Genomic DNA, 27,573 nt, shown 5'->3' on the forward strand with positions numbered 1-27,573 from the left:
GTTTCCTTGAATGAAACAAATGCTGAGAACTCCTCCCTTTTCTCAAACAGAGGCTGTGTTCAAACCGCCTGCTCTGCCAGCAGTATGCACTGATGTGGCCAAATGTAGCATGTAGTTTACAGTATGCAAACAATATATTCAGTATGTCAAAAACACCCGTGTGTCGTACTGATTTGGAAAAACTCCAGTCCACCTCACCTACTTTGTCCCACAATGCAAAGCGCTGGCGGTGGTTTGCAATTAATGTTACATAAACGTTAACTTATTTCACCTCAGCAGTCACCAAAATCTGTTTCTGAACAAATCTGAGGAGAGAAATAAGCGACTCAGTTACTGAATCTTCACTCATGTTAGATCTACAAGGCCTCATTTAAAGGTTTGTTCTGACTTTGGTGAGGCAGGGGCAGAATACCTGCAGGATTATTACTACAGAAACTGGCAAAGCCTGGCCAGGCATACTGCAAAATAAATCGATTTGACAGTTTAATACTGCATACTATACTGCATTTGTTGGTAGTATGTAGTAGGCGGTTCCGGATACAGTCCAACTCCAACTGTACATTTCCTGGTTCCTGCCCTTTTCCCCAGATCTGCCAGTTTAGATATGGGTGTAACCAACATGCTGTAAACTGAAAGAGGCACAAGCCACTTTATTGAAGAAAAGCAGGTTTGGCTTCTTGTGACGCTTGTATTTGCTGTGAGGAAAGTGAAACTGTTGAGAGGTGAAATGGCGCAGCAAAGAAATCAGGCAGACGGGGCTAAATTCTGCTGTTCGATCTGTCTGGATCTACTGAAGGATCCGGTGACTATTCCCTGTGGACACAACTATTGCATGAGCTGTATTAAAAGCTTCTGGGATGAAGAAGATCAGAAGAAGATCCACAGCTGTCCTCAGTGCCGACAGACTTTCATCCCGACGCCTGTCCTGGTGAAAAACACCATGTTGGCAGAATTAGTTGAGGAACTGAAGAAGACTGGACACCAAGATGCTCCAGCTGATCACTGCTATGCTGGACCTGAAGATGTGGCCTGTGATGTCTGCACTGGGAGGAAGCTGAAAGCCCTCAAGTCCTGTCTGCAATGTCTGGCCTCTTACTGTGAGAAACACCTCCAGCCTCACTATGACTCTCCTACTTTTAAAAAACACAAACTTGTCGAGACCTCCATTAAGCTTCAGGACACCATTTGCTTCCGTCATGACGAGGTGATGAAGATGTTCTGCCGCACTGATCAGCAGTGTATTTGTGTTTTCTGTTCAATGGACGAACATAAAGGCCACAACATAATATCAGCTGCAGCAGAAAGGACCGAGAAGCAGAAGGAGCTTGGTGAAAGACGGCAAAACATCCAGCAGAGAATCCAGGACAGAGAGAAAGATGTGAAGCTGCTTCAACAGGAGGTGGAGGCTATCAATCGCTCTGCTGATAAAGCAGTGGAGGACAGCAAGAAGATCTTCACTGAGCTGATCCGTCTCATCCAGAAAAGAAGCTCTGATGTGAAGCAGCAGGTCAGATCCAAGCAGGAAACTGAAGTGAGTCGAGTCAAAGAGCTTCAGGAGAAGCTGCAGCAGGAGGTCACTGAGCTGAAGAGGAAAGACGCTAAGCTGGAGCAGCTCTCACACACAGAGGATCACACCCAGTTTCTACACAACTACTCGTCAATGCCACGACTTACTGAGTCTACAGACTCACCAAGACCAGAAATCAATCGTCTGCAGTACTTTGAGGATATGACAGCAGCTGTGACAGCAGGCAGAGATAAAATGCAGCCCATTCTTACTGAGACATTGGCTTTAGCGGAGCCCACGACCAGAGCTGAGTTCTTACAGTGTTCATGTGAAATCACACTGGATCCAAGCACAGCACACAGATATCTGGTTCTATCAGAGGGGAACAGGAAAATAACATATAATGTAAAAATTATGTCACATGCTCAAAGTCCAGACAGATTCCTGTACATACCTCAGGTCTTGAGTAAAGACGGACTGACTGGACAGTGTTACTGGGAGGTGGAGATGAGCAGTAATCATGCTGAAGTAGCAGTCGCTTACAAGAGTATTGGCAGATCAGGAGACTTTCAAACATTATTTGGACACGAGTCTTGGGCATTACAGTGTGGCAATGGTTACAAATTCATACATGACAACTGCTCAACTGTCATCTCAGGCCCTAAATCCTCCAGGATAGGAGTGTTCCTGGATCACAAGGCAGGTATTTTGTCTTTCTACAGCATCTCTGAATCTATGACTCTCCTCCACAGAGTCCAGACCACATTCACTCAGCCGCTCTATGCCCGACTTGTACTTGGCGCTAATGGAGACACTGCTGAGTTGTGTAAACTTAAGTAGTCATTAAAGAAGCGGAGGACAGTTTAATATCAAAGAAATGTAACTTCTGTAGACCATGAATGGGCTCAGGTTAGCTTTAGCTTTCAGTTTGACTCACGGTGGCTGGTGGTTATTGGGCCTTTTGTGTTTTTATCAAATGCAGAATGTGTTTATATGTGTGATGCAAATGCATTTTGAACTGTTTATAAGTTTTATTGACGGTGAATACGTTTAGAAGAAGCAACAAAAACATTTTTAGTTTAACGGACGTCAACGTAACTACAAAATATTCAAGCATGCTGAGATATAAATAAAAGATTATGAAATACAATTTTAGCAGTCCCAAAAATAAAGAAGAAAAAATCTAAAACTATAATTGAAATGTCTGGAAGTTTTATTCGTATTAAAAAGTTGGAATGTTTGGTTATACATAAAACATCTCTTACCAAGCGGATCATAAATCTCTCTCATTGTGAGTTTTTCTCACTCACACACAAATTACAGTCGGTACATTTGTACAGAGTTTAATAGGTTAAAGACGCCACATGTGAAACTTTCTCTCTGACGAGTTGCCATCAAATTAGTCGTGATGACTTTAGTCCACTTGCTCGATTGTCAAGTCTACAATCAACATTTGTAGTTATCTTCAGGACTCAAATGATCTCAAATAAAAGCAAAAGTTTTAATTTGCCTCCTCAGACTGTAAGAATTGAATGGAAAAGAAAAGGATTATACCTGAAAATGTAAATGTAAAAAGTGACTCAAGTTTTAATCTGTTCACATTTAAAATGAGACAAAGGAACAGGGAGTGGCAGGAATGAGAGGCTGTCACAGGTTTGATCCCTGCAACAGTGAGCAAAACGCTGGACAACTAAAAACATAAATTCATCATCATCATCATCACTGCTAGTTTGCTGACAGCACATTTGAGAGAAAATCCTCCATGTTTCATCTTTAATAAAGACACTTATGAGTTTCAGTTGATGAGCGCGACTCTTATATTCAGTCTGGAAAGGTGAGATACTGTTTTTGAGATGTAGTGTTTAAACACAGGAAACGTATTGAGAGGACACTTGAGAAAAGATGGAAGTACAGTACATCTTTTAACCTTCAGCTGCAGCGTTGCACCAGGATAAGAAACAGTTGTGACTGACACACTTCCTGCTGTTGGTGTAACATCCAATGTGGACGTGAAGCAGCTTCTTACTTCCTTAAAAAGCTACAGTTCACCCCAAAAACAAAAATACATATTTTTCCAGGTGCAGTTTGTTAGGAAGAAATTAGTTCCTACATGAAACTGCTCACAACGAGGTCTGTGGATTATCTTGAGTAGCCGGGTCATGATTTCTGGAAAGAGACATTACTGATATTACTTTTGATTTTGGGGTGAAGTGTCCCTTTAATGTCACAACTTTCAGCAGTTTGTGGTTCACTCTGTACGAGTTATGTATTTATATGACTATTATAAACATGTTTTATGATATCTTTAAATGTGATTTTGAAGTTTTGTAAAGCTTATTTTCAATATTTTAACATCAGCAGTCCATGTTTGTAGTGTACGACTGAGCTCCATGACTGCTTATTATTACGTTTGTTTTTAGTTGCTTGATCTTAGGGTCGAGTTTTAGTTGCATGTTTAAATCTGTTAAATACAAATCATGTGTACTTTACATCACTGCCAACCTCTTTCTGAAATGCATCAAAAACTCTTCAGTACATCATGCTTCTTTCACCAAACCTTTCAGGCTGTTTTGCCTTCATCAGGGTGGCCAGAAACATTTGGTGTGTGTGCATTCAGAGTTAGAAAAGGTTGGAAAATGGTCAGCAGTGATGTGTGACCACTTTCTAGATAACAGATGAAAACCAGTCTTAGTGTTCTTCTTGTGAAATGATCTGGGTTCAGCTTCAAAGCTTAGAGAATGTAAAATATTTTTAAAAAAAAAAGAAAAAGCTTTTTTGTAAGGATTAATCAGCGAAAACATGTGCAACAAAAGAAACATACTTTTCAAAGCACTTATAAATAGCTACAGGTACCAACAGTGTCACAAAACAACATTCTGACTGATAGTGATAGCTGATAATTTCCAGTCTCAAACGTAGTGTTTCCCCTCAGGAGGCTTCAGAAGACATCCTGTCTACAGCTCACACTCACCTTGCTGTCTGTCTCTCTGCCGTTACTATGAGAGACCCCGACCCAGCAGCCGATCAGCTTAAAGCTCCACATTATTCAGTTTTAATTCAGTTTTCTAATCTCCTCCGGCTCAGGATGAGAATAATGGTCTTCATGGTGTTAAAGATAAATGTGGTTTTAAAGGAGTTAGTTAAAGTGAATTAGTCCTCTGAACTAAACCTGCTGAGGTGAGACTCTCCACTTTGAATACCGCAAGTTGGCCTGATGTTGAAAATGTCTGTTAAACATCTGTAATGAGGCACAAAGAGGACGTCGAACAGCGATGTTCAGCCATGTCCGACTTACACTGTATTTTTCCATCATTTCCCGTCATGCGGATTTGAAGCAGTTACACTAATGCAGGGTTAAAACAGTGGAGCTTTAGGAGCTTCAGGGTTAAGTTTTTGGAGAGTCCACTGGCCGGTCAGGACTAATGAACCAATCAGAGTCAGTGAAAGTCAAATCCAGTCCAGGTGGGAAACACAACACGACAGGACGACGCTGAGATGAAAATCAACGACGTCATATCAGTTTTACTCCGTCATTAGGGCAGCGAAGGCCCCTCCCCTTCTTGGTCGTCATGGCAACAGTGAGCAGAGCGAGGTCTCCGTTGCCAGGGCGACGTTAGGTCAGGGTTGTCAATCAAAGAGACAATCCAATCACACTTCAGAGTTCCTGTTTCTCTAATTTAGTGTCCAAACTACCAATAAAAACGGACCAGGCGGCTTCAGTTTCATTAAAAACTGAAAAGTTTTTGGAAAAACTCTCTGCTGGACCAGAGTTCATGTGCGTGTCCACGTGTAAAAGCTGTGTGGACAGGTGGGCGGGGGGAGGTTGCCAGCTCAAAACCAACCAACCTGTTCACAGAGAGTGGCTGCGGAACGCCAGTGAAAGTCATTTTCTAGCTTTTCCTATTGGCGCTTTCAGGATTTCCTCATCAGAGAAGTGAAATGTAGTTTTTAGGAACAATGCCACGCTTCCCGCCCACAACTCCCATAATCCACTGCTCGTCCACAGACTCCACCTGTGTTATAATGTCACCGACCTGCAGGAGGAAGACAAACATTTAGCTGTTTTAGTTTAATGTCGGTAAGAAACAGTTTTGTGCCTGAAATCAATGTTTTGTCTTCACTGATTAACTGACTTACATGTATCACATTTATTGACCTAAATAAATTTCTAAATTTGACATAAACATCATCACACACACACACCTTTAGTGTAAGCTCATCCTCGCTCTCCGGTGTGAACTCAAACTTGGCCACTCCTTTAACCGCTGACTGCTCGCCTGTGATTGGCTGGGCTGGAAACAGGAAGAACAAGTTGTGGTTAGAGACCTCAGCAGCCACACACACACACACACACACACACACACACACACACACACACACACACTGTCATGCATCACTGCACACACACATCAAATAGAAACTCAAATACTGTTTGACCCATATGGTGAGCGTGTGTGTTCTTACAAGTACATAAATGTGTGTATTTTATACTTGATCATGCTTTGTGTGTTTCTGCTGATGTATTTCAGGGTGTGTGTTGTACCCTGGCAGGACTGTGTGAAGGCAGCAGGGTAAATCCCCTCCCTCCCCTCCAGTCTTCCTCTCTTCCACTCAGCATCTATGTGCTTTGTCACTTGGATCAGCGCCCCCTTGTGGAACGACAGATCCCCTGCAGTCTGACCAGGGAAGTCAAACAAAGCCACAGCCCACTCCTTTACCTGCACACACAAATTAATACACCAATAAGTACGCTTAATTTATAGATCCATCAGTAAAATGTGAAGATCTGACTTAAAACCATTTAGAACATGTACAAACTGGAAGGATGCTTGTGCAGTATTTAAGAGTGATCCCTTTCTGCTGTTTAGCTTCAATAAAAACAACTTCAGAAAATGAGGGAAAACCTCACCTCTGAGTCCGGATCCTGTGAGGTCTTTGGTGCTGTTGAGGACGAAAAAAACCCCAAGACATTACCATTACATTCAAAGACGAAGATGACAGAGGTAATGAATCTGCTTTAAAGCTGATGTCTGCGGTGGCTTCCATTGATCAGATCATCATCAGACAGGTGCAGGCAGAAAGGACTTCACCCGTTCCAGATTTATATCCCTTCTATCTGTATTTGTTTACATTTTACATGAACACTTTTTTTTTTCACCTACGTGTACGTACATAATACTTCTTTCTCTAAAAGTTCTTTGTTCAGCTTTGTTGTCCTTGTTTTAAGCTGTATGTCTATTTAACATTGAGAACAACTTAAAACGGGAGTCAAATTCCTTATATGTGTTCACATATAAAGCTGAATCTGATTGTGATCCTGGTGTTGGACGACCACAATGGAAATAAGCCGTTAGACTTCAGTATATTTAACCATCAGATCGATCAGTCAGTGAAGTTAAGAGGGAAGGTGGTCAGAAAAGAAGGCAGGAAGAAACCTAAGACGGACCTTTTGGCTGACCAGTACTTCCTGTCACTGCGGTGTCTGTTGACGCTGGTTTTGCTGGTTCCCCCGGTGACGACGCCGGCTGCGGGGGCGGCTCCACCACCTCTGTGAAGTTCAGGGGGAATATTCCGATTCGTCCGTGGATCTGGCCCCGCCCCCATTCTTGCCCAATGAGCTCTAGGAGGGCGATGACGTCACCCTGGGAGAAGGTGAGCTCGTCATCCTCCTCTCCCTCGTAATCAAACAAGGCGACACACCGAGGACCACTGCACACACACATCAAGAAATATACACAAAATGAAACACATGATAAACAAATCTGTTCTTCGACAAATAGTTACTTCTTTCTTACGAGTCTGGTATGTAGTGGATCATGTCTGACCTGACAGGAGGAGGGTCTGGCTGTTCTTTCTGCTCAGGAGGCTGCACAGGCAGAATGGACTAGATGAAAACAAAAGGAAAACAAAACGATTGTCAACTTACATTCTTTACAATAAAAAGTTTAACTGTGGGAAACACATTTGGAGAACTTAAAGCAAGTCTTTTTTAGCAGGATATGGATTTAGTGTTTGAGACTAGGGCTGGGTGTTACACCCGGGTTTCAAGGTGAGAAGTTAACCCACTTGATGTCAGCAAAAACAAGATCATCATGAGGCGTTACTCTTTAAGAAATATAAATATATTTTCTGTTCTCAGTTCTCAAAAGAATGAGTAAACAAGGTTATCAATCTCACAGACAAATGAAGGCAGCTTTCACTGCTACAGTTTTCAATACTCAGTGTTACAGACATATTCCTCTATATACACTCTCTCTAATTATATAATAAAAACGTTATATAATTTTAATGCCTTAAGGCTTTAAAAGAAAGTTTAGCTAGCTGTTAATACCTGGGAGTCTGATAGGCTGAGGCCCTCCAAGGCCAGTTTTGATTGGCCGTCCTGATCTGGAACAGGCTCTGGTTGGGTGTCAAGGTCCAGGAGACACTCTGACAGGTTGATGAGTGGTGTGACGGCGGTTTGACTCCTCCCATCACCTGATAGAGGCTCAGAGGGACTCGAGTCATCCAGGACGATCAGGACTTCCTGTTTCTGAGATTAACATTAAGAAATGACTCACCTTAGAGCTCAAATCCATCACAGTGTTTTGTCAGTGAGAGTGTGTGTGTGTGTGTGTGTGTGTGTCCATACCACGTAGCTGTTATAGAGAGGGTGTCCAGGTTTAGGGCGAGGGGGCAGAGGTGGTCCTCTCTTTGGTGCCCTTTGAGATTGCATCTGATTGGCTGACGCAGGAGAAGGGGACGTTGTGGTTTGTGAAGGCAAAGACTGGCTGCTCTGGGATACAGGGGGGGCGGGACTAGTTTTGGAAGGAGGAGTCATCTGGTTGGCTGATACAGAAGAAGGGGTTGACGTGGTTTGTGAAGGCAAAGACTGGCTGCCCTGGGATACAGGGGGGGAGGGACTAGTTTTGGAAGGAGGAGTCATCTGGTTGGCTGAAGAAGTTGAGTTGATGGATGGAGGAGGCGGTCGCCCAGGGATGGATTTGATTGGTGGAGGACGAAGGGGGAGGAGCTTCACACTTGAAGGTCTGGAGAGAAGGATGAGCCGGGTGAAGTGACTCATGGCACAAAACAGGAAGTGAAGCTACAGCTTTCTAATTTACTCATTCATTTTTATAATCAATATATTTGAATATATAATAAACTTCTATCATTGTTGATGGTGCATGTCTCTTTGTGTCGCTGGTCGTTTTTCCACCCAGTACTGGACAGTGGAGTCATATTTCACGGTTCATCCCCGTCCTGGATTATCACAAATCTCTTTCTTACCGTGGGGGGAGAGGAGGGTCTGAGGAGTTTGGGTTTGCAGTGCTGCTAGTTTCTGGTTTGGTTTGGATCACGGGGCCTTTCCTCAGGGCCGGAGCTGGAGCCGGGGTCGGGGGTTTGAGGGCCGGGGTCGGAACCGGGGACGGTACTGAAGGCTTGGGGGCTGTGGCCGGGGCAGCAGCTGTAGGTTTGGGAGGGACTGGGTTTGGATCTGGAGGCGTTGGTGAGGCTCCGGTGGGTTTGGGGGCCAGATTTGGAGCTGAAGGTGGAGAGCAGATGTTTTTTATTTTCAAGCTTTTAGACAATTACTATATTAAAACTTATTGTTGTTACTTCACTTTAGCTTCGAATATGAATAACGAGTCGTTTGAATGTATGAAACATGAAAAAGAATAAAACACAATAATGTCTCTCAATCATTTTCAACACCATATGAGAATATTTTGCACTGCCAACATGCATCTCATGATGTCCTACAGTGACTAATTCACTAAATATCTATAGATTCAGACCAACTTTTATTTAGCAACCAGTTAGCATTTTAGGCTAACTCTGTGTTTTTGTACAGTGGGTGTGCAGGCACACAGTAAACAATGTGTTCAGAGGATATTGGGGAGTATAACGGCCGAAATAAAGGTTAAACAAACACTTGGATATTATAACACACACTTCAGGGCTTTTATCTCCCCTACTACTCAAATGTTTTTGTTTTTTACTCATGTTAGCTACTTCAATAGGAACACAGCACATATAGATCGAATAACTGAGTGGGTGACGACACTATCCTGTTGTTTTGGGTGTGACAGGGATAAAAGATGCAGCATACTCCAAATTAAAGGTAACTATCGCACACAATTTTTTTGAAGAATCAGATTGTTTCCTTGCGGCATGGTAGCAAATGTTCCCTGGCTGATATTACAACTGTTACGCAACTAAGTGTCCTGACTGGAAAGTTTTCTCTGAGTGTTAGAGGCTGTGAAATACACAAAACCAGAAGACTCTTAACCAGCTTAACAAGCTCATCATGTAGCAGCCCATAAAGGCCGGCTAGCTGCACAATTCTCTGTCAAGTTGACCAATCACATGGCTTGGTTGAAAATACCGCAACACACACACACACACACACAATTCTGACACATCAAACTCACACAGCACTGACAACAGTGGGGGCTTTTTTCTTCTCACACAATCACAGCATTTTTCTTTCACAAGGTTGGGATTGAATAATATAACACCCCCCCTCCCTCTTTCTGTTGCACACACACACACACACACACACACACACACACACACACACACACACACACACACACACACACACACACACACACACACACACACACACACACACGCGCAAACACAAACCACATAAAATCTCTCCTCATGTTTGCATATTTCTGCAACATAATGAACGAGCAAGACTTGTGTCTCTAAGCTCTCAAACGCTCCATTGTACTAAAGCTACATCCAGCTTACTGTCCACACACACACACACATACAATCTCTCTCTTACCACTGGCTCTGCGTGGTGAGGTCAGTGCTGCTGGTTTGGTCGGGATGCCTGGACGACCACTTCCTGCTTTCACTGAAACGACGACAGAAATCAGAAGAAATTATGAAAAAATGCAGAAATACAAAAAATAATAATACAGAAATATTACTTGCTCGATGACCTAAGAAACATTTTAGTTTTTCTGTCATTTTATTCACCAACGTAGGAAGCTAGCTAGCTAATTAGGAGGATGACAGTGACGACCTACAAAGCTGCGATTGGTCGACTGTTTCTCAGCTGTCAAAGGGCACAAGGCCGGGTCTTTAGTATATGAATCACTGAACAAATAAGAGGTGTGGGTACTTCAGAGGTCAAATACTGACGCATCTTTTATTCACTTTCAAAAGGTTGGTCTCTGTCATGTTAGAGGCGGAGAGGAAGAGTCACTTCCTCCAACATCTTCAGTGTCTTTCCTTCTCTTCCAGTGTGAGCTGAGACGTTTGCTTGTTGTTTAGTGTGAGATTACAATGAAACTCTGTTCAGCATCAGAAGCACTGGCGTCACAGTAAATCCCAGAGAGGTTTCAGGGAGCATTTCAAATGTCAGCATCAACACTGGGAGGATCTCATCTTTCAAGCGATGCTTTGGCACACATCACATCTGTCCGAGTGCCTCCAGGTTGACTCAATCACTTCTTTCAAACACTTGAAACTTGAAAATCAAGAGAGAAACTGATTAAATCTGATCCCAGTGTCAGGATGGTATCAGCAGGAGCTTCCCTAGTGTTGCTAACATAACAACAAAGCCTCACAGTGGTGATACCTGAAATCTAACACAATAATCAAGATTATCAAGCTGCTCTGCAAATAAGTCTGAAGTTCAGGCACTAAAATAAACCGAATGTTTATCAGCAGCAGCTCCACATTCAGGTTATCTAGTAGATAAGCAGAGTAAACTGGAAGCAGCATGCTTCCCTCAGACAGCAATCATTTGTGAAATGACCTGAACTTCTGCACACGTGCAGGGACAGAGAAGCAGTGTTCACCAGCTGAATGAGATGAACTCTAACTGTCACTGCGGAGCTGCATCACAGGACCAAGAAACACTCGTCAATACAATCAACTGCCTTGAGAGCGGTGTTAGAAACTGTCCTGTAACTGAACCATCACAGGGTCAATCCCCACAACTAGGGAGTCTGTTTGAAGCGCAACAGATCTGCAGAATCCATGACAGTTTATGAAAACTCAATTAAATCAGATAAATACCAACGTTGTGTTTCTCAGAATTGATCCTGGAGACATTTTGTTTTATTCCAAAATTAAGCAGCCATTACCTATATTACTTTTTCACTGACTGACTTTTTGTGCACATTGTAAAAACATGTAGACAGGTAATGACATCCTACACAATCCACAGCCTTAACTACCATTTATACCAAGTAAACACAGACGACAATCAACAATTAGCACAAATGTACACAAAAAAAAGGCCCGTTAATGGGATTTTCAAAATTGACGCCAATCAGATACCTAATCGATTAATCATTTGTTCCAGATAATAGCTCAATGTGACTTATTCAAATAGCTTGTTTTGTCCAACCAACACTCGAAAACCCAAATATATTTAGTTTGCTATCATAGAACTCAGAAAAAAAGCAAATGTACACATTTGAGAAGCTGAAATCAGTGATTTCGTTTTCATTTTTGTTTAAAAAATGACTTAAACTGTTTTCTACTCATCGACTCAGCTCTACCTACGATGGTTACTTTTCACAGTCCTGTAAATCAAAAACCCCAGTAACAGTCAACAGCCATGTGTACAGACTTAAACCCTCCACCTGCTCCTTTTCCATGAGTCACACTGCTTACAACGTCAACTAAACGTCCTAAATGTTAATGTTGGGATTTTCCGTCCACCACACAAACACACATCCGTGGGCAGTGAAAGAGGAGTGGAAAAGAGGTGTTGAAGTGTTTCCGGTTTCCAATGTACAGGTTGAATAAACACTTGCTGTTGATCAACTGCGCTGACTAACTTGTTTAAACTGAAAGCAACAGCGCGGCTACCGACATCAGCATCATTTCTGTGTTTCTAGCTACCCACTTTCCTGGCCGCTCTCTGACTTGGAACAAAATATACATATACAGTATTTATTTGTTTTTGTAGTTCCTACTAGCTGCCTGCAGAGGTCAGTAAAGATCACAGACTACTGAATGCACCTTTAAAGAAAATGCCACTGAACAGAATAACACCCACTGGGTTGGTTTGCAGGGTCCTGCGTCTCATCGCTCCCAGCCTGGGTCTCAGTCTGTGCTCCACCGCTGACCTCCACAGAGGGTCTCGGGGGCAGAGTTGGGGTGGTGTGCCCAGCTGCGATGCTCTTATCCTGGGATGGAGCTCCAATGCTGGCCCTGGGGGCAACTGGAGGTCTGGGTGGAGGTTTGGCTGTGAAAGAAGTCTCACTGCTAGAGGGGGTAAGTTTGGGTGGAGGGGGCCTGGGGGTCGGGACAGGGGCAGAGGCGAGGGAAGGGGTACCAGAAGGGAGGATTTCTGTAGCAGACTGCGGTTTTGGTGTTACTGGGGGTTTTTCTGCGTTTCTGCAGGGTTGGGGTACCAAAGCTGGAGCAGATTTTGGGGTACGAGAAGGTGTTGGTTCGGTAGCAGTTTGAGGTTTAGGGTTTAAGTCTGTAGAGGGGGTTTCAGTCGTTTTCAAAGCCTCGCTGCTACCTGAGTCTCCTCCCCCTGCTGTCAAACCATCATCTTCCCAGAATGCCTTGCCAGATGGTTTGGGGGCATGTGAAAAGTTTTTGGGTTTCGGGGCAACAGTGGGAGGGACAGATTTGGCTGGTTGCCCCTGGAGACGAGGGCGTGGCCGGGGTTCAGGTCTCTTTGTGACAACAAAGTCTCTGTTGTTATCGTCTCCACAGCTCCCATCAGCCACCTGCTGCTGCTGTTCAAAAGCTTGTATCCTCGCCTTCAGAGTCGCCATATCCTCCTCGTCCTCGTCTCCCTCCTCACTCTCTGATTGGCTGTGCCCACTGCTGTCGCTGCGGCGATCAGGGAAGCCCCAGTCGTCTGCGCTGAAGGCCTCGAGCAGCTCCTGAAGGTACTTCCCCTGACTCACTTCCTGGTTAGTCGTGTCAGTTCCTGTGCGAGCAGCTAGTGTGGCAAAACCGTCCTCACGCAGTTTCACCAATGTCTGAACTTTGACCTCGCTGCTGATTGGCTGTACAATGAGCCTGGAACGAGGGCGTGGCTTGGGACGCTCCAACGGGACCTGAGAGGAAGTGGTAGGAGGAGGTGCCACGTCAACGACAGCAAAAGACTGATCCCATTGGTCAGTTTGAGCACCAGAGGTTGAGGTCAAAGGTGAACAAAGTTCAGCGAGAAGGTCACAGCACTGTGTCTGAGCGGCGGTGTGTGTGACCGCCTCAGGGTGTGTGTTTGGTATCACGCTGTCACTGTCAAGGGACGAGAGTGTTGCTTGGCTGGCGGTGATGGTGATGTCATCAACATGAGACGGTTTGGAAGGGTAAGGGAGAGGGGGCCGTGGTGGTCTCACTGGTCTTCTCCCTGCACACAAACACACAAATTAACTTTATTTACTCACAAATATAAAATTGGACAGAACACATTGAAAAATTGCTTCCTCTCACCCTGCGAGTCTGGGGCGTCAGGGGCAGATCCTGGGTCAGTCTGGGTGGCAATGGTTATTGTAGAAGCTGGACGTGATAAGGATGAGGAGGAGGAAGAAGAAGGAAGGAGAGCCTGCTCCTGTGTCTTCTCCCTGATCACCTCCTCATAGGAAGGAGGAGGCTGAGGGAGACAAACACAGCTGAAGCAAATGTTCAAGCTTCTCAAATGTGAAGAGCTGCTGTTTTTCTTTTTCTGATTCCAACTTATAAATAAGCATTTCCTCATTCAGTACCGAACACACATTTAGCAGAACATAGATTGTCCACAAGAGGGCGCTGTGCGGTCATTGTCAGACTTATAGGAAAAGAAAACAGCAGCAGCAGTTTAAACCTGCAGATGGTGACGCGTTGATGTCGCCACCTGCAGGCAATGAGTTTAATAACTGCAGCACTTTTCTTTGGTAAAAGTTCTAGCCACACCAAAACTTGGTCCATGGACTCTTTACACCAAAGTTCACAGTTTTACGAATAAAGATAACCTCCTTAGCAGAGGTAAGAAGACCTCTAATAACTGGACTTGATCTATATTTAACATGAACACACACGCAGACAGAGTTACCTGTATGGACGGAGGGATTGTGGGTCCCCAGATCTGTGCAGCAGGAGGAGGGGGAGGTGGGAACCCTCCAGAAGCCCCAGGGAACCAGGATGTGGAGGCCAGAGGCTCCGCTGACAGGATGGTGATCTCTGGTCGCCTAGCAACAGGTTCAGATAACAGGAAGTCACCAACAGAGAATTGATACACATGACATGATGTGTTCTTTTAACAAATTTTCCACTTAAAAAGTGTGTTTATTCAATCGAATATTAAAAATAATAAAAATTACAGACAATTACTACACTAATAATTGATAAAAACATGTTTACTCATGTCAAGATCCACAGAATACAAATCAAAATGGAAATATGGAAATCATCTTTTGCACATTTGTCATTTTCCTATGCAAATGTCTCCCAGGTGTGAGCTTAATATGAAGGAACACACAGTATTAAGTGGCTTAATGATTAAAGAATGGTTTATACACGTTTATACTGGTTCAAATCCAGGAGTCAGCCCAGTGTTTGAATGGTGCAGGTAATATATTGCTCCTCACATGAAGCTTATTTACTGTAAACACAAACGGTCACGCCTGCCTGTTGACTAACAATCTTTTTTCCTGACTTGACAAACTGATTAAAGAGCATCAACATTAAATTGTACAACAGTTTTTCCAAAGATTTTTACACTTCTGAAGAACATGTGGACAGCAGAATGGTTTCGCCTCATAGAACAGTTCTATTTTTGCAGTAAAATATAATCTAGTGACGGCAGTCTTACCTCCTGTCTCTGTCTCTGTCTCGGTCTCTGTCCCTGTCTCGCTCTCTGTCTCTATCTCTATCTCTGGGCGACTCAGAGAGAGATGTTGACCTGGTGGAGGCTGATAGACAGACAGAAGACATGATGGAGTTAAATACAGACGACTATAACAAAGCAGAAACATCATGCATGAAGGTAGCAGCTCTGACAAAGACATACTGCTGAAACATCTGTTTTTAAACAAGAAAGTGAGGGTTTTCAATCACTGGTGCATCTGTAGTTCCAAAAACACGTTGTAAGAAGGAGCTTTACTAAACATTTCACTGAATTTAAAGGATCATACAGCGTCTATGAAGTGTAAGCAGTTGCAGAATAAACAGTCAAAAACAGTCAAGCAGCTTGTGGGGAAATTTAGATCAGGATTCAAGGTGTAAAAACAAGAAAATACGCACTTCAACCACCGGAGGGTCCATCAGCACAAAAACATGCCGTGAAGCAGATCTTTATTTTAAACCCATGTCAAGATACCAACTTTGAATTAAAGGAAATGTCTGTAAATTAATCTGGATTTTATGGACTGACACAGCCCTTAAAAGGTTAGGTCTGAATAATTTGATGTCCTTGGTTTCTTTGGTTTTTTAAATGGTACATATAGAATATGTGATGCGTTGTACATTATACAAAGCTACATGAGGGGAATCTAAAAGGACAAAACAGGGTGTAAGTGGTTAAACAGAAGACTGTGGTGACAGTCCAGTCATGGGAGTTGCTGCCTTTCTTGCCATGCTGGATTTTATTATCCCACAAAAGGTCAAAATGCATATTTTCCATTTTTAAAAATCTTTCCAGGCCACAATTCAAACAGATTTCTTCAAAGCTCTGTTAAACAAATTACCATCTTTCTCCTGCTCTGACATTGAGTAGACTCAATGTTTGACACACACACACACACACACACACACACACACACACACACACACACACACACACACACACAGTCAGGATTATATTAATCTTTACAAGCCTGGCATCACTGACTACACTACGTTAGGAATAACTGATGACTTTTTATGCACCTTCCAAACAAAATCAGTGAATTGTATGTTGTGTATTCTTCAGGGCACCTTTGTAAGTAAAGTTTACTTGTTGTTTTACAGCCCGACACGTTCTCGGTAACAGTATTTTTGGGAATCAGAGTGATTTTAAGCTTGTTTGGACTTCTTTCTGTCTCTGTGTATACGGGATGTATCTTTGCACAGACGTAATGGACACGAAGAAGAAGGAGGACTTCATGAATACTCACTTCTCTTGATGGCTGCTCTGATGGACGACAGAGGACCCTGACTACAGAGAGAAAAAAAGAAAGGGGGGGTAAGATAAAAGGAAAACATGAGTCACAATATTTCACCTCTGTTGCCCCCCCCCCCCACTCGCTCTTTCCCAGTGACAAACATAGCTCGACCGTCCCACCCAGTCCTCGGTTTTCAAACTCCACAGGTTTTTTTTCTTTCTAGCCCTCTTGGTCATTTTGGCACAGTGTGGATGCATCTATTTTTAACCTCTCCTTTCTCTGTGAGCTCCACTTTGCTTCACATCCAGACAGCTGAGGGCTCAGTGCCTTGCTCCAGGGCACCTCAGCATTAGATGGTAAATCTAAATAAAAAAGCCTGATCCGAACAGCTGACATCCCCAAAGGCTCTCCCTGCTCACACTTTCACACTTTGTCTAAAATGCTTGAGTACAGACACAGGAGTGATTCTTCAGTCATCTGGAAGGGGAGGGGTTGTGACTGCAGGTTACATATTAAGTTATGTTTATGTTCCCAGTGTGTTCTTAAAGCCTGGACGATGAAAACCCTTCGTCCACATGGAGGTTTTATAAACCTGAAGATAAATGAAGGCTTCACCAATCGTTTTGATCCTGTTCCTTTAACCAAACGAAAAGGGTGAAAACACAACATTTGCTCTGAGGCACTAAGCAAAAGCTCCAGCCAATGTTTTCAAGAGTGAGAAAATAAATAACAGACTCGGCACATATATAAAAACATTTTAAAAACTGCAGATGAAACAGGAAGTGTTCTAGTTCACATCCTTTAACATCCCAGAGATTACAGACAGTAGATACAGTACAGTAGATATACATGGTTGTAAGTGCAGAGCTATCATCATTACATATATAAATAATTAAAATAGTTGACTGAGACTGAGAACCAAGGCCAACGCCACATGCGGACACATGACTTGTTGTAGTTAATGGAAAGTACTTTCTCTAACTTTTCAGTTTCTCCCTTTGTGGTTTGTTAAATGTTGTTTTTCACTCTTAACAATCTTCTCGAGCAAAGAATCTGCTGAAAGCACATTAAACTCTCAGAGAGAGAGACTTTGGAAAATTCCCCTGACCTGGACTGTTTATCAAACTCCCAGACTTCACCTGTCACAATGATTCAAAGATACTCCAGGAGCTCCAGGACGAGCGAGGAGCAGTAGCTGTTGTCAGACTCACCCAGACGACAGAAGGAGGTCAGACGTCTTTTACTCTCTGTATCTCTTTCTCTGTCTCTTTCATCGTCTTTCAGTCTGTTTTGTTTCCCTGTGTGTCTTTGTCTCTGACTGTCTCTCTTTCTGCCACAGAGCTGCTAACCATGAACAGACACACATGACTCACCCCTGACACTGCCCAAACACACACACACACACACACACACACACAACACACACACACACACACACACACACACACACACACACACACACACACACACACACAGCTTTACTTTAAACAGTGCTGGAAAATAAACTCCTCTTATCCTCCTCTTTCCATGTCTCCCTGTCCACTGAAAAAAGGGTGGACAAACCAAAAAACACAGATTTGGTTTGACTGTCAGAGGTGTTCATTCAACTCGATGGTCATTTTTAAGGCTGTAGTTGTCTACTCTGTGAACACTGTCCCTCTTTGCTGATGTAGTTTTTCTGTAATTTGGCAAACATTTGAGCTTTTTCCTCTCAAACCATTAGATCATTTTTGGGGTGTGTACGACTGATGGTCCAGCAGTTCAGGAGAGAGACGGATGTAAATCACAACTGCAAAGGCAGCAAGACAAGTGAGGGTTTAGGTGTCAGTGTGAACAGACACACTCGAAGGTTAAAAAGCCTGCCTACATAGAGAGGAGCCACTTCGATAAATCACACAAACAGGGCTAATGACACAAAGGCATTCCTAGTTTGGTTGTACGTACAAAAACGACAGAAGTAATAGTGTGAAGAATGAAAAAAGAGGGCTCAAAGGTAGCCTGCAGAGGTTTTGACCACTAGCAGTGCTTTGGAGCACACGGGCGGAGGGATTCACATCCTGTGATTGGTTGGTTTCACGTTATTCCACTGAACAGCCAACAAACTGGCACAATGCACGATTTAAAGTATTTTAAAAATGTTTTATGAGGATGGAAATTAACTCAAGACCTTTGTTAGACCTCAAGGATACACACAATGTGTTTTGGAGAGCAACACTGAATGTAAACAACTTTTGTTGTTTTAAGAGAAAAGTGGGCATATTTATCAGATCGCCAGTTTTGGAAAGTTACAGAAATGAGCACATGCAGCTGATTTCCGACGCTGCACAGTTAGCCGTACAAGTCAAACACTTCCAAACCAACTTAAGGGAACCAACTGATGTACAAAGAAGGTGTCCAGTTTCTGACTGAACGGCTACAAAAACTACAAACTAGTATGCTGTTAAAGCAAATCCAACATTTCCTGTAGCTGCTTCCCTTTCAGAAAAGGCAGCTGATGGTGGCTTTTAATGTGAAGCAGCTGCAGGAAGTGTTCAGTTACAGTTATTGGGGAAAGCGTAGCTTAGCTAGGTTTTCATTGAAGTGAGAATGTGGCCTACAGCTACGCTTGGCCATGTTTCACAGCTGACTTTGTTAGCGGATCAGTTTTAAAGGTGTGGTCTGAAGAGCTGAAAGAAATCCCCAAACCTGCAATACACAGACTTGAGGTAATGAAAAGCCTGATGTGGCAATGAGGAAAACACGCAAAAGCTAACTGAAGTGAATATTTACCACATTTAATATCAAGCGTATCAAGTATCAAGTTTTGTTTCTCGTGTTACCGTCTTCAAACTGAAGCTCTGTTTCTCCCATAAACACACACACAGTCTTTAAACTCTGTGACTTCTCCTGCTAGTTGCCATGCCAACCGACCAACAGCCAACATACTTTCAGGAGTGTGTCAGACCCAGAGACCAAAGGGGAGAAAAGAAGTCCCTGCAAGTCTGCGAGGATACTGAAGAAAACAGTTCCAGGCTGGAGTCTAACAGCCGAAAATGTTTACTGCAGGTTTGCAGAAGTAGTTTCTGTTCTTTTAAAGCTTTCACAGCAGGTTTAAACACCAACACACACAACAAATGAATCAAACGCACCTCCTTATCTCTCTACATGTGGGTCACATTAAACGCACACTTCCTGGTAACAGTTACTCATCTTGGCCAAACAGCCAGGTGAGACACAGAAGAGGAAGAGCAGCAAAATCTCTCACCTGTGACGATGCTCTGGCTTACGTCTGTCAGGACGAGCTGGGAAGAGACAGACAGAGAGGGAGATTGTGACTAAAAGGCCTTTAAATTAAAACAAACTTTTCGGATGACTGACTGAAACACATCTTAAGTGGGCAATTATTCTCCTGATCTAACTATTTTATAGTCCTTTATTCATTCTGAGTCATCCAACATATTAAAAACCCAGAGAGAGAGATGGTGACGTTGATCAAAAATGAGGATTGATACGGTTGCTTTTAGTTTTTTCTGGTGTGTATTTATACATGTGTGCATGTAGAGTTCCCATGGGTGTATGCAAACACATACATGTATTGTCTATTCATTCTGTTTACCTTGCCGGTCGTGTGACCACACCCAGGTAGCTCCTGTGAACCTCTTACCTCCCTTCTCCTGATTGGTCATTGCTGTTTGTCTGATAATGTCTCTAGAATGACATGTTCTGTAAGTTGTGCTGACGATGGTCCTTTGACAGAAACACAGTGATTCTTTTTGCATCTGAAGAGCCTCTTTTTGTTGTCATTGTGGGCATTTCTCTATGAAATGAGGTTAAAACATGTTCATATTCCCCTGATTACTGTGTTGAAAAGGCATGTTTTCTTTGTCCCAAAGCTCAAAGTATTGACCCAAAAATGTCCAAACGATACTCCCGAAACAACATATCAGTTTCATACATTTCACAAAACTGACAAAATGCAAGACAACTTCAAATATTAAAATGAAAAACACGTCGTTGATCGAAGTCAGAAAGCAAAAGCCATCAATCCAAACAGAAAGTGACGCGTCATATGTTCCCAGTTTGTTTGGAATAGACAGAAGAAGAAGAACTGCATGCCACGGTGGAGCACACGCAGGAAATAGTGCCACCTACATCAAAAGAAAATCCAAAAGGAGGAGGTGCATGTCACAGTCCCTGTCCCCGCTGAGTGACAGGTGATCTCTGGGAAGTGCTGTTTAGATCCACCACAGTGATGAGTAACTGAGCACTGAGCACCAATAACAAAGACAAAATAACTTGTGGAGGAACGTGTCCTGTCCTGAACCTCCGGTCATCACCTTTTCAAGTTAACAGAGAAAGAAAAAGAAAACACAGCAGCTTCTTTCTCTCTCTGAGGAACAGCTGGACTGTGTTTTTCTGCATGTGTGTGCATTTTCCTATTTCCTACCTCCTTTCCTCTCCGGCTCTTCACACCCCAAACTGATAATCAGGTCAGCTTGGCTCCCTGTAGAGTCCAGAGAAACTAAATGTTGACGTGTCTGTAAAATATTCTGCAAAGACCAAAAGACTGCTAATCCAGAACTCAAATGTCTTCTTCTTCTTCTTCTTCTTCTTCTCTTCCCCCAACTCTCTCTCTCTGTCTCTAAAACGCTAACTGGACCGCCTGTCTGTCCTGGCCAGCTTCCTGATTGGCAGAGAGCATCCAGGAAGTGAGGCCGTGATTGGCTGCTGTGGGATTCTGCTGCAGTCATCAGGAGTTTTAACACTTCCAGATGTTTGTCCTGCAGCACGCTGGCTGAGCTTTGTGCTGGAGCTGCGTTCAAACACGCTGATGCACACCGCAGCAGATTTTCATCAGTGCTCGTCATCTGTTGGGTTTCATGTTTGGCACGGAAGGGTCAAAGGTTAGAAGTCAGAGGGTGGAGTTAGAAGGGATTTAATGTTTAACTCAAGGAAACTTTGCCACTTCCTTAAAGCTGCTACGATACATTTTGTATATTAATAATGGATCAAATGAGTACATGTATACAAAAGTTGTTGCTCGTAGTGATGAACCCACAGAGATTTATCACCAACTCCCAGCTCCCCTCAATTTTACGAAGGTTGTAGCATCTTTCAGCTCATTGTTCTGGTTTTACGGCCCGCAGCTTTACTGTGACTAACTGCTTTCATTACACTGATTTCCAGATTCGGGAAGCTGTTTTCAGCAAAAAGCTTTAAGAAATCCACTGTACGCTACCGGCTCAGCACCAGACAGCAGACAGACAAAGTTAGCAACAAGCTAGTGGAGCATTTAGCTGCTAAAAAGACAGATATTTTCTCAGGTGCTGGTTGAGACCAGAACAGAGCTAAAAGAAGAGTGATTATTTGTACACGACTATGACTGCAACTAAAGATTATTTTCATCATTGACTGGTCTATACAACGACAGAAAACAGCACAAAATGCCCCTCAAAATGTCCTAAAACCAAAGGCAATATCATCAAATGGTTTTATTTTTCCACTAACATTTTATCAACTAAAGATTTTGAGTTTATTAACACATTCAAGAAGCTGGAACCAAAGAATGTTTTACATTTTTCCTTTAAAAAATGACTCAAACAAATAATGGATTATCAAAATAGTTACTGTGTATATAAGCAACTCTTTGCTAGCATGTTAGCAATGACAATTTAAATTATAGATTCATAGATTACTTTTTAATGTATTAATTAATCCCAAAGACAAATTGTGTTGGTGATAATATGTCAGTGTTTTGTTTACAGCTTGTTCTTGCTGCCCCCAACTGGACAAAAGCTCTTCTTCTTTCTTAAAGTATGTACAGGAGAGCAGAGATGCTCTACCAGAAACAAATTCTGCTGTCATTGTGGTCACTGGTGGGAAATACTCATTAATGAAAGCTGGGACACTCACATGAGACATTTATCATCTCTCACATTACTGTGTGGAAATAAAAGTGGGTCACTTTGTGGTGGACTTGACGTTCACCTCCAACTTTGTCAAAAGGCCAACTAGTTGAAACTTTGAATGTCAATATCTTCACTCTTGATCACTTTCATTTATCTTTCTAACACAGAAAAACAATAAAAAATACAAAATGGAGCTGCAATTTGATTTGACTTGAGATGATGTTTTGATTAAGCTGCATTTCTCAAAGCTAAGGAGGGGCCGAAGACAAACAACAAACTTCAGATGCTGGAAAATGAATCACAGATTGCCTTTAAATCCACAGAGAGACCAGAACCAGAGAGCTACTCACAACACAAACAAGTGCTTTCCAGCGTACGAGTCCATGTTGTACTGTTTCTCAGCAGCTTTGCTTTGCTTGATTTCCAACACAGTTTCCTGCGTGTTGAAAACTGCCTGTGCAGTTCTTCTGAATCAAAACTCTTAAGTTAAAAAAAGAAAAGCATTATCAGATGATAAATCCCCTACATAAACATTTGATGAAATCTCGGTGACCTCAGCATGTCATGATCACATGCTCGAGTCTCATTACACAACAACAGCTGACTTGCACTCTGAGCAACACACGCTCCCAGATCTGTGTTTTTACCATGTTTGTACCACCTTTAAGCCTCTTTCCTACTTGTATGAGCATTAGCTGATGAATTAACAGCTCTGACAGGCGGATTTCTTTGTTGCTGGTTTTGCAGCAGTAAATATGGCTGAAACCAAGTGTTTTGACACTATTTACTGTGATGTTTCAACATTGTAAAAGTGCATTTATTAATGTGGTGTTTCTGTAACACACTTCCCTGTTAGATCAACTATCACCTAAGATCACCTGTCAATCAAATTTTAACTTCCTGTTTTTTCTTCTTCTGTTTATTAACTGAAAAATGCATCACTTCCTTTTTACTCAGTGGAGATAAAGTCAGAGTGGATGATAGGGATAAAATCTATTCTGATATATGGAATTTTATATCAATCTAAGCAATATAAATCGTGATATGGCAAATGTTTTCAAGTAATGTTACTTTTCCTGGTACAGTTCTGCCTTTATTTGATAGCTGACAGTAAAGATACAGAGAGGACAGCAAAATACCCAGATTTGTAACAAATCTCTTATCGAATCCTTTATCGCTGCTTGTTATTATTTATTTGCAAAGAATAAAAAATTCAGGCAGCGTTAGCAGGCTTCTCGTTTAGAGCTGGAGCTAACCGCCGGTTAAAATGACAAACGTCACTGGCAGTAGATTATATCAGCTGCGGCTGATTAACATTAATTCAAATCAATATTTTGAGCTCATCAACTTGACAGTTCTGAATCAGGACCTTTAGATCAAGTAGTTAGTGAAAAGTCAGGTGTAAAAGTCAGAATGTTATGTCAACAGAACAATAAATAATAAATCTGCTTCTGCTGCTCATCTCGTCTTCATGTTGTGAACATTACTTCTGCTAGCTTATTTAATGTAAATGGTAATTAATTTAGTAGCTACCACTAAAAACTGTAGTGTTTCTGGCTTCTCAGCCAACAGCAGGTGATCACAGATCTAAACTGGTTTAGTTTTTAGTTACTTGCAAATGACGAAAGCTAAACCTCATTAGATTTGATAAGGACAGTGGATTCACTACTGGATTTGGATTTGGTAAAATGTTTTCAACCCCCAACCCAAGATAAAACTCTTCTGTGCATGTCATGTGCCTGTTTCTCCTTTCAGAGCTGCTGCTAGTAACTGAACCCAGTGGATAAAGTTTATGCAGAAGAGGTCTGTCTACAGTGAACATGACGTCCTGTGCTGAAGGCCTAACTGATGCAGAACCTCTATCCTGTTGTCATCGTCGAACCCTACTGCAACCACATTATGTGGGGATTTTAAATGAATAGTGTCAAATGCAATATTTCAGGTTATACTCAGGGATGTACCCTTTCACTTAAAAGACTTGGCCAAGTGCTCGGGTGTATTGTGTTATAGTATCACTTCAAGAAGGTGCTCAGACATGTGTTGTGTAATTATCCCTAAAGATATACCCAGCCCTAGCCAGAGGGTTGAGGTGACGGCATCATCTGAAAGGCTTCTGTGGGGATTGCAGACTTGAAGAATTCAATTATAACTTGTGTTTCCCTGAATGAGACTTGTAGATTAAACTAATGGCTGTAAGTCTTGGCACAGGCCTGCACCATTACAGTCAACAGGGAATGTTTCAGTGAGCGTCTGTGTATTTATGCCTGCATGTGTAAACTTTGACCCAGAAGGTGACATGTCTGCATGTCTGCATGTCGATACAAGAATTTATGGCTTTGGGTTCAAGCAGGTTACACCCACACACATACAGTATGTTTGCCTGCAGTTACAGACGGAGACTCCAAAACCAAGAGATATTTAGTTTAATATCATGGAAGTAAAAGACAACCAGCAAATATTAACATTTGACAAGCTGGAACCAGTGATTTGTTTAGGCATTTTTGCTTTCTTTAAAAATTACTTAAATGATTAATCAATTGCCAAAATAGTCCAGAATCCATTTAATCAATTTACCCTTCACAAAACTTCATTCCAAATTTTATCACTTTTAGAACCGAAATGCAAACCTACTTAGGATTTATTTTTCTTACACATTTCTTTCAGTACAGACTCCAGATAATTCACACCGCTTTGTGGCTCTGAAACAACGTTTAACTGGTATTTTTAGCAGCCTGTACAGTACAGAGAGCATTTGAACAAATAGTTGTATCAGTCCTATGACAGATTTTACAGGGATCCTACACATATCAGGAGTGGAAGTGGAAGATCCTGAAGGAGTACTGAGGATAACATAGTAGTTAAAAGTACCATTGAACTAACTAAAAGTACCACAAAGATACTGTAATTCCACATAAAGAATGTCAAAGAAATATTGTTGTTTTTTTTAGCTTTATCGTTAGAAACGTGCAGACTACCTTGCTGATATCTGGCCATCTACAGTTCCAGCTGAGGGTTTGTATTTCCAGTGTAAGCTAGCCAGTTGACTTGTGACAACTTATTTTTCCCACATGGATCAATAAATTGAGATGATATCAGGTGGAATCACTTTGAAACAGACGAGATAAGTTAACATTTTCGCTCTTTTACCTCCGGAGCTGTTGGGCTGTCGTCGAACCACTTGTTCCCGGGTGTCCCTCATCATGTTTTCCTCCTCTTCTTCTGACCGCGCTTCGGCCATTTCTCCTTCCTTCCTTCCTTCCTTCCTTTCTTTCTTTCTGTCTTTCTGTCTTTCCTTCCTTCTTTATCCTTACTTTTCCTTCTCCTGTCTGTCTGGGGAAAATGGAGCTGGGTCAAAACAGAGACAGCAGCACCAACATTATCCCTCCTCCCGTTTTGTCGTCGCTAACATCCACCACAACAAACCGAGACAAGTTCACCCGGACACCGTCAACTTTGTGGCCCGACGCGACTTCCAGAGTGAGTTAAACAGTTCGGCTCGGAGCTCGGCGGCTTCTGGGGCGTTAAACTGTTTAAACCCCGCTGTTATCTGAAGACAATAAATGCCGTTGTGTTGGGTTTCGGTTGAAGAGTTTCTCCAAGCTTCCCTGTACCCCCCCCCCACCCCTCTCTTGGCGGTCGCGAGCTCACGATACAGAGCCGCACGCGCTCCAGCTGCGTGACGTCACCAACTGAAGAAAAAACAAACATGGGGCAGAAAATAAAACATGGAGGACAAAACAAGTCACTTAAAATGAAACAGTGGTGGGAGAAGTACTCAGATATTTTACTTTAGTTAAAGTAACATTAGCATAATATGAAATACTTGTCATACAAGTAAAAGTAGAGCTGAAACAACTTTTAGTTTTGCATAGCATCAAAATATACTTAAAGTAAAGTAAAAGTACTTGTTATGCAGAATGGACTATTTCAGAATAATGTGTAATGCTGGATTACAATTATTGATGCATTATGTGTCGCTAAATAAGGTGGGGATAATACTACTTTATATAGTGCTGGGTAGTCTATAAAACTACATCATAGTTCATATTTAATGGTTATATTTTGTATTAATAATCTGAGCTTTAATATGAATGTAGTGAAGTAAAAAGTACAATATTTTCCACTGTAATGTGGTGGAGTAGAAGTATTAAGTAGCATAAAAATAATTTTTCAAGTAGTGTTACTGAAAATACATGCAATGTGTTGAATATTTTTTTTTTTAAAGTCAAATGAAGACAGGGAGCTTTTAATTTCTAATTTCTAGATTGTGGTTTTGCTACGTTTTCTATCGATTAATTAATGATCAGTTTAAATAATTAAATTAGGTGCACTTTCAGTATGTTGCCACCAGAGTGCAGCAGGTGAGAAACAAAGAAAAAGCACTGACCTTTAGTGGAACAGGTTTCATCTTGTACTTTTACTGAAACGCACAAAGAATCTGATTTGTGTCCTCACAAAATCTGACCACTTTGACCAAATGCTTAATATGCAAACAGATGCTCTGTTTATATCAAACATTGGTACTTTTTTGAAGCATATATTAGTACTTCATAACGCAAATGATAGTAGTTTTTAAACCAAATAACAATACACGGTACAATCTCATTAGAGTAGTAATAAGTACAACAACTTAAACACAGATGCATCCTACTGTAATAAATAATATTTTGTTTATTTCTTAATTACCAAACTACCAAAATCAATATGATTTGCTTCAAATGAGGTCAGTTGAAGACCAGATGATGAGGTCGGTGGTTGGCTGGGGTCCAGATGACCTGTGTGTATTGTTCTAACAGCAGATTAACGACCATTAACCTGCGTTTCCACGGTGATTAACGAGCCCTCGTTAACAGTAGGCCTATCACCAGCAGGGGGGATACAGTGTGTGTGTGTGTGTGTGTGTGTGTGCTGTCCTTTATAGGGTTGTGGGGACAAAAGGTCCACATTATGGGGACTCATCTCCATTTAAGAATTAAGACCTGGTTTTAGGGGTAAGGTTACATTTAGCTTAAGGTTAAAATATACTGCAATATATGTAATATACAGTAAATGCAACTATAGGTACATTTATCCAATGTACAGTTATTCTATTTTAATATCCAATCTTGCACCTTACTGTACAGTATATAACATTATC

The 27,573-nt window shown here is 42.1% G+C and overlaps 2 protein-coding genes across 3 annotated transcripts; one reads left to right on the forward strand and one right to left on the reverse strand.

The window, feature by feature from the left end:
* The first annotated feature begins 727 nt into the window (after positions 1–727).
* On the forward strand, positions 728–2,589 carry LOC139305977 (tripartite motif-containing protein 16-like). The gene has a single exon (XM_070929930.1). The coding sequence runs from the start codon at positions 728–730 to the stop codon at positions 2,345–2,347; it is 1,620 nt and encodes a 539-aa protein (XP_070786031.1). The 3' UTR covers positions 2,348–2,589.
* A 2,152-nt stretch (positions 2,590–4,741) lies between these two features.
* Positions 4,742–26,017, reverse strand: LOC139305864 (SH3 domain-containing protein 19-like). 2 transcript variants are annotated; one of them, XM_070929816.1, is made up of 17 exons: positions 25,584–26,017; positions 19,793–19,829; positions 16,561–16,601; positions 15,279–15,378; positions 14,520–14,655; positions 13,922–14,081; positions 12,522–13,838; positions 10,287–10,358; positions 8,777–9,032; positions 8,139–8,535; positions 7,839–8,039; positions 7,333–7,391; positions 6,954–7,216; positions 6,417–6,448; positions 6,051–6,225; positions 5,711–5,799; positions 4,742–5,541 (listed from the first exon to the last, which is right to left on the reverse strand). In XM_070929816.1, exons 1-17 carry the CDS (start codon positions 25,672–25,674, stop codon positions 5,434–5,436), a joined length of 3,534 nt encoding a protein of 1,177 aa, XP_070785917.1. In that variant the 5' UTR covers positions 25,675–26,017; the 3' UTR covers positions 4,742–5,433. The 2 variants fall into 2 exon arrangements, with proteins under 2 accessions (XP_070785917.1, XP_070785918.1); XM_070929817.1 differs by lacking the exon at positions 6,051–6,225 and having other exon boundaries at positions 5,415–5,541.
* Positions 26,018–27,573: the final 1,556 nt, after the last annotated feature.

The sequence above is a fragment of the Enoplosus armatus genome, chromosome 23 (assembly GCF_043641665.1).
Source record: "Enoplosus armatus isolate fEnoArm2 chromosome 23, fEnoArm2.hap1, whole genome shotgun sequence".
In the NCBI taxonomy this organism is placed as follows: Eukaryota; Metazoa; Chordata; class Actinopteri; order Centrarchiformes; family Enoplosidae; genus Enoplosus; species Enoplosus armatus.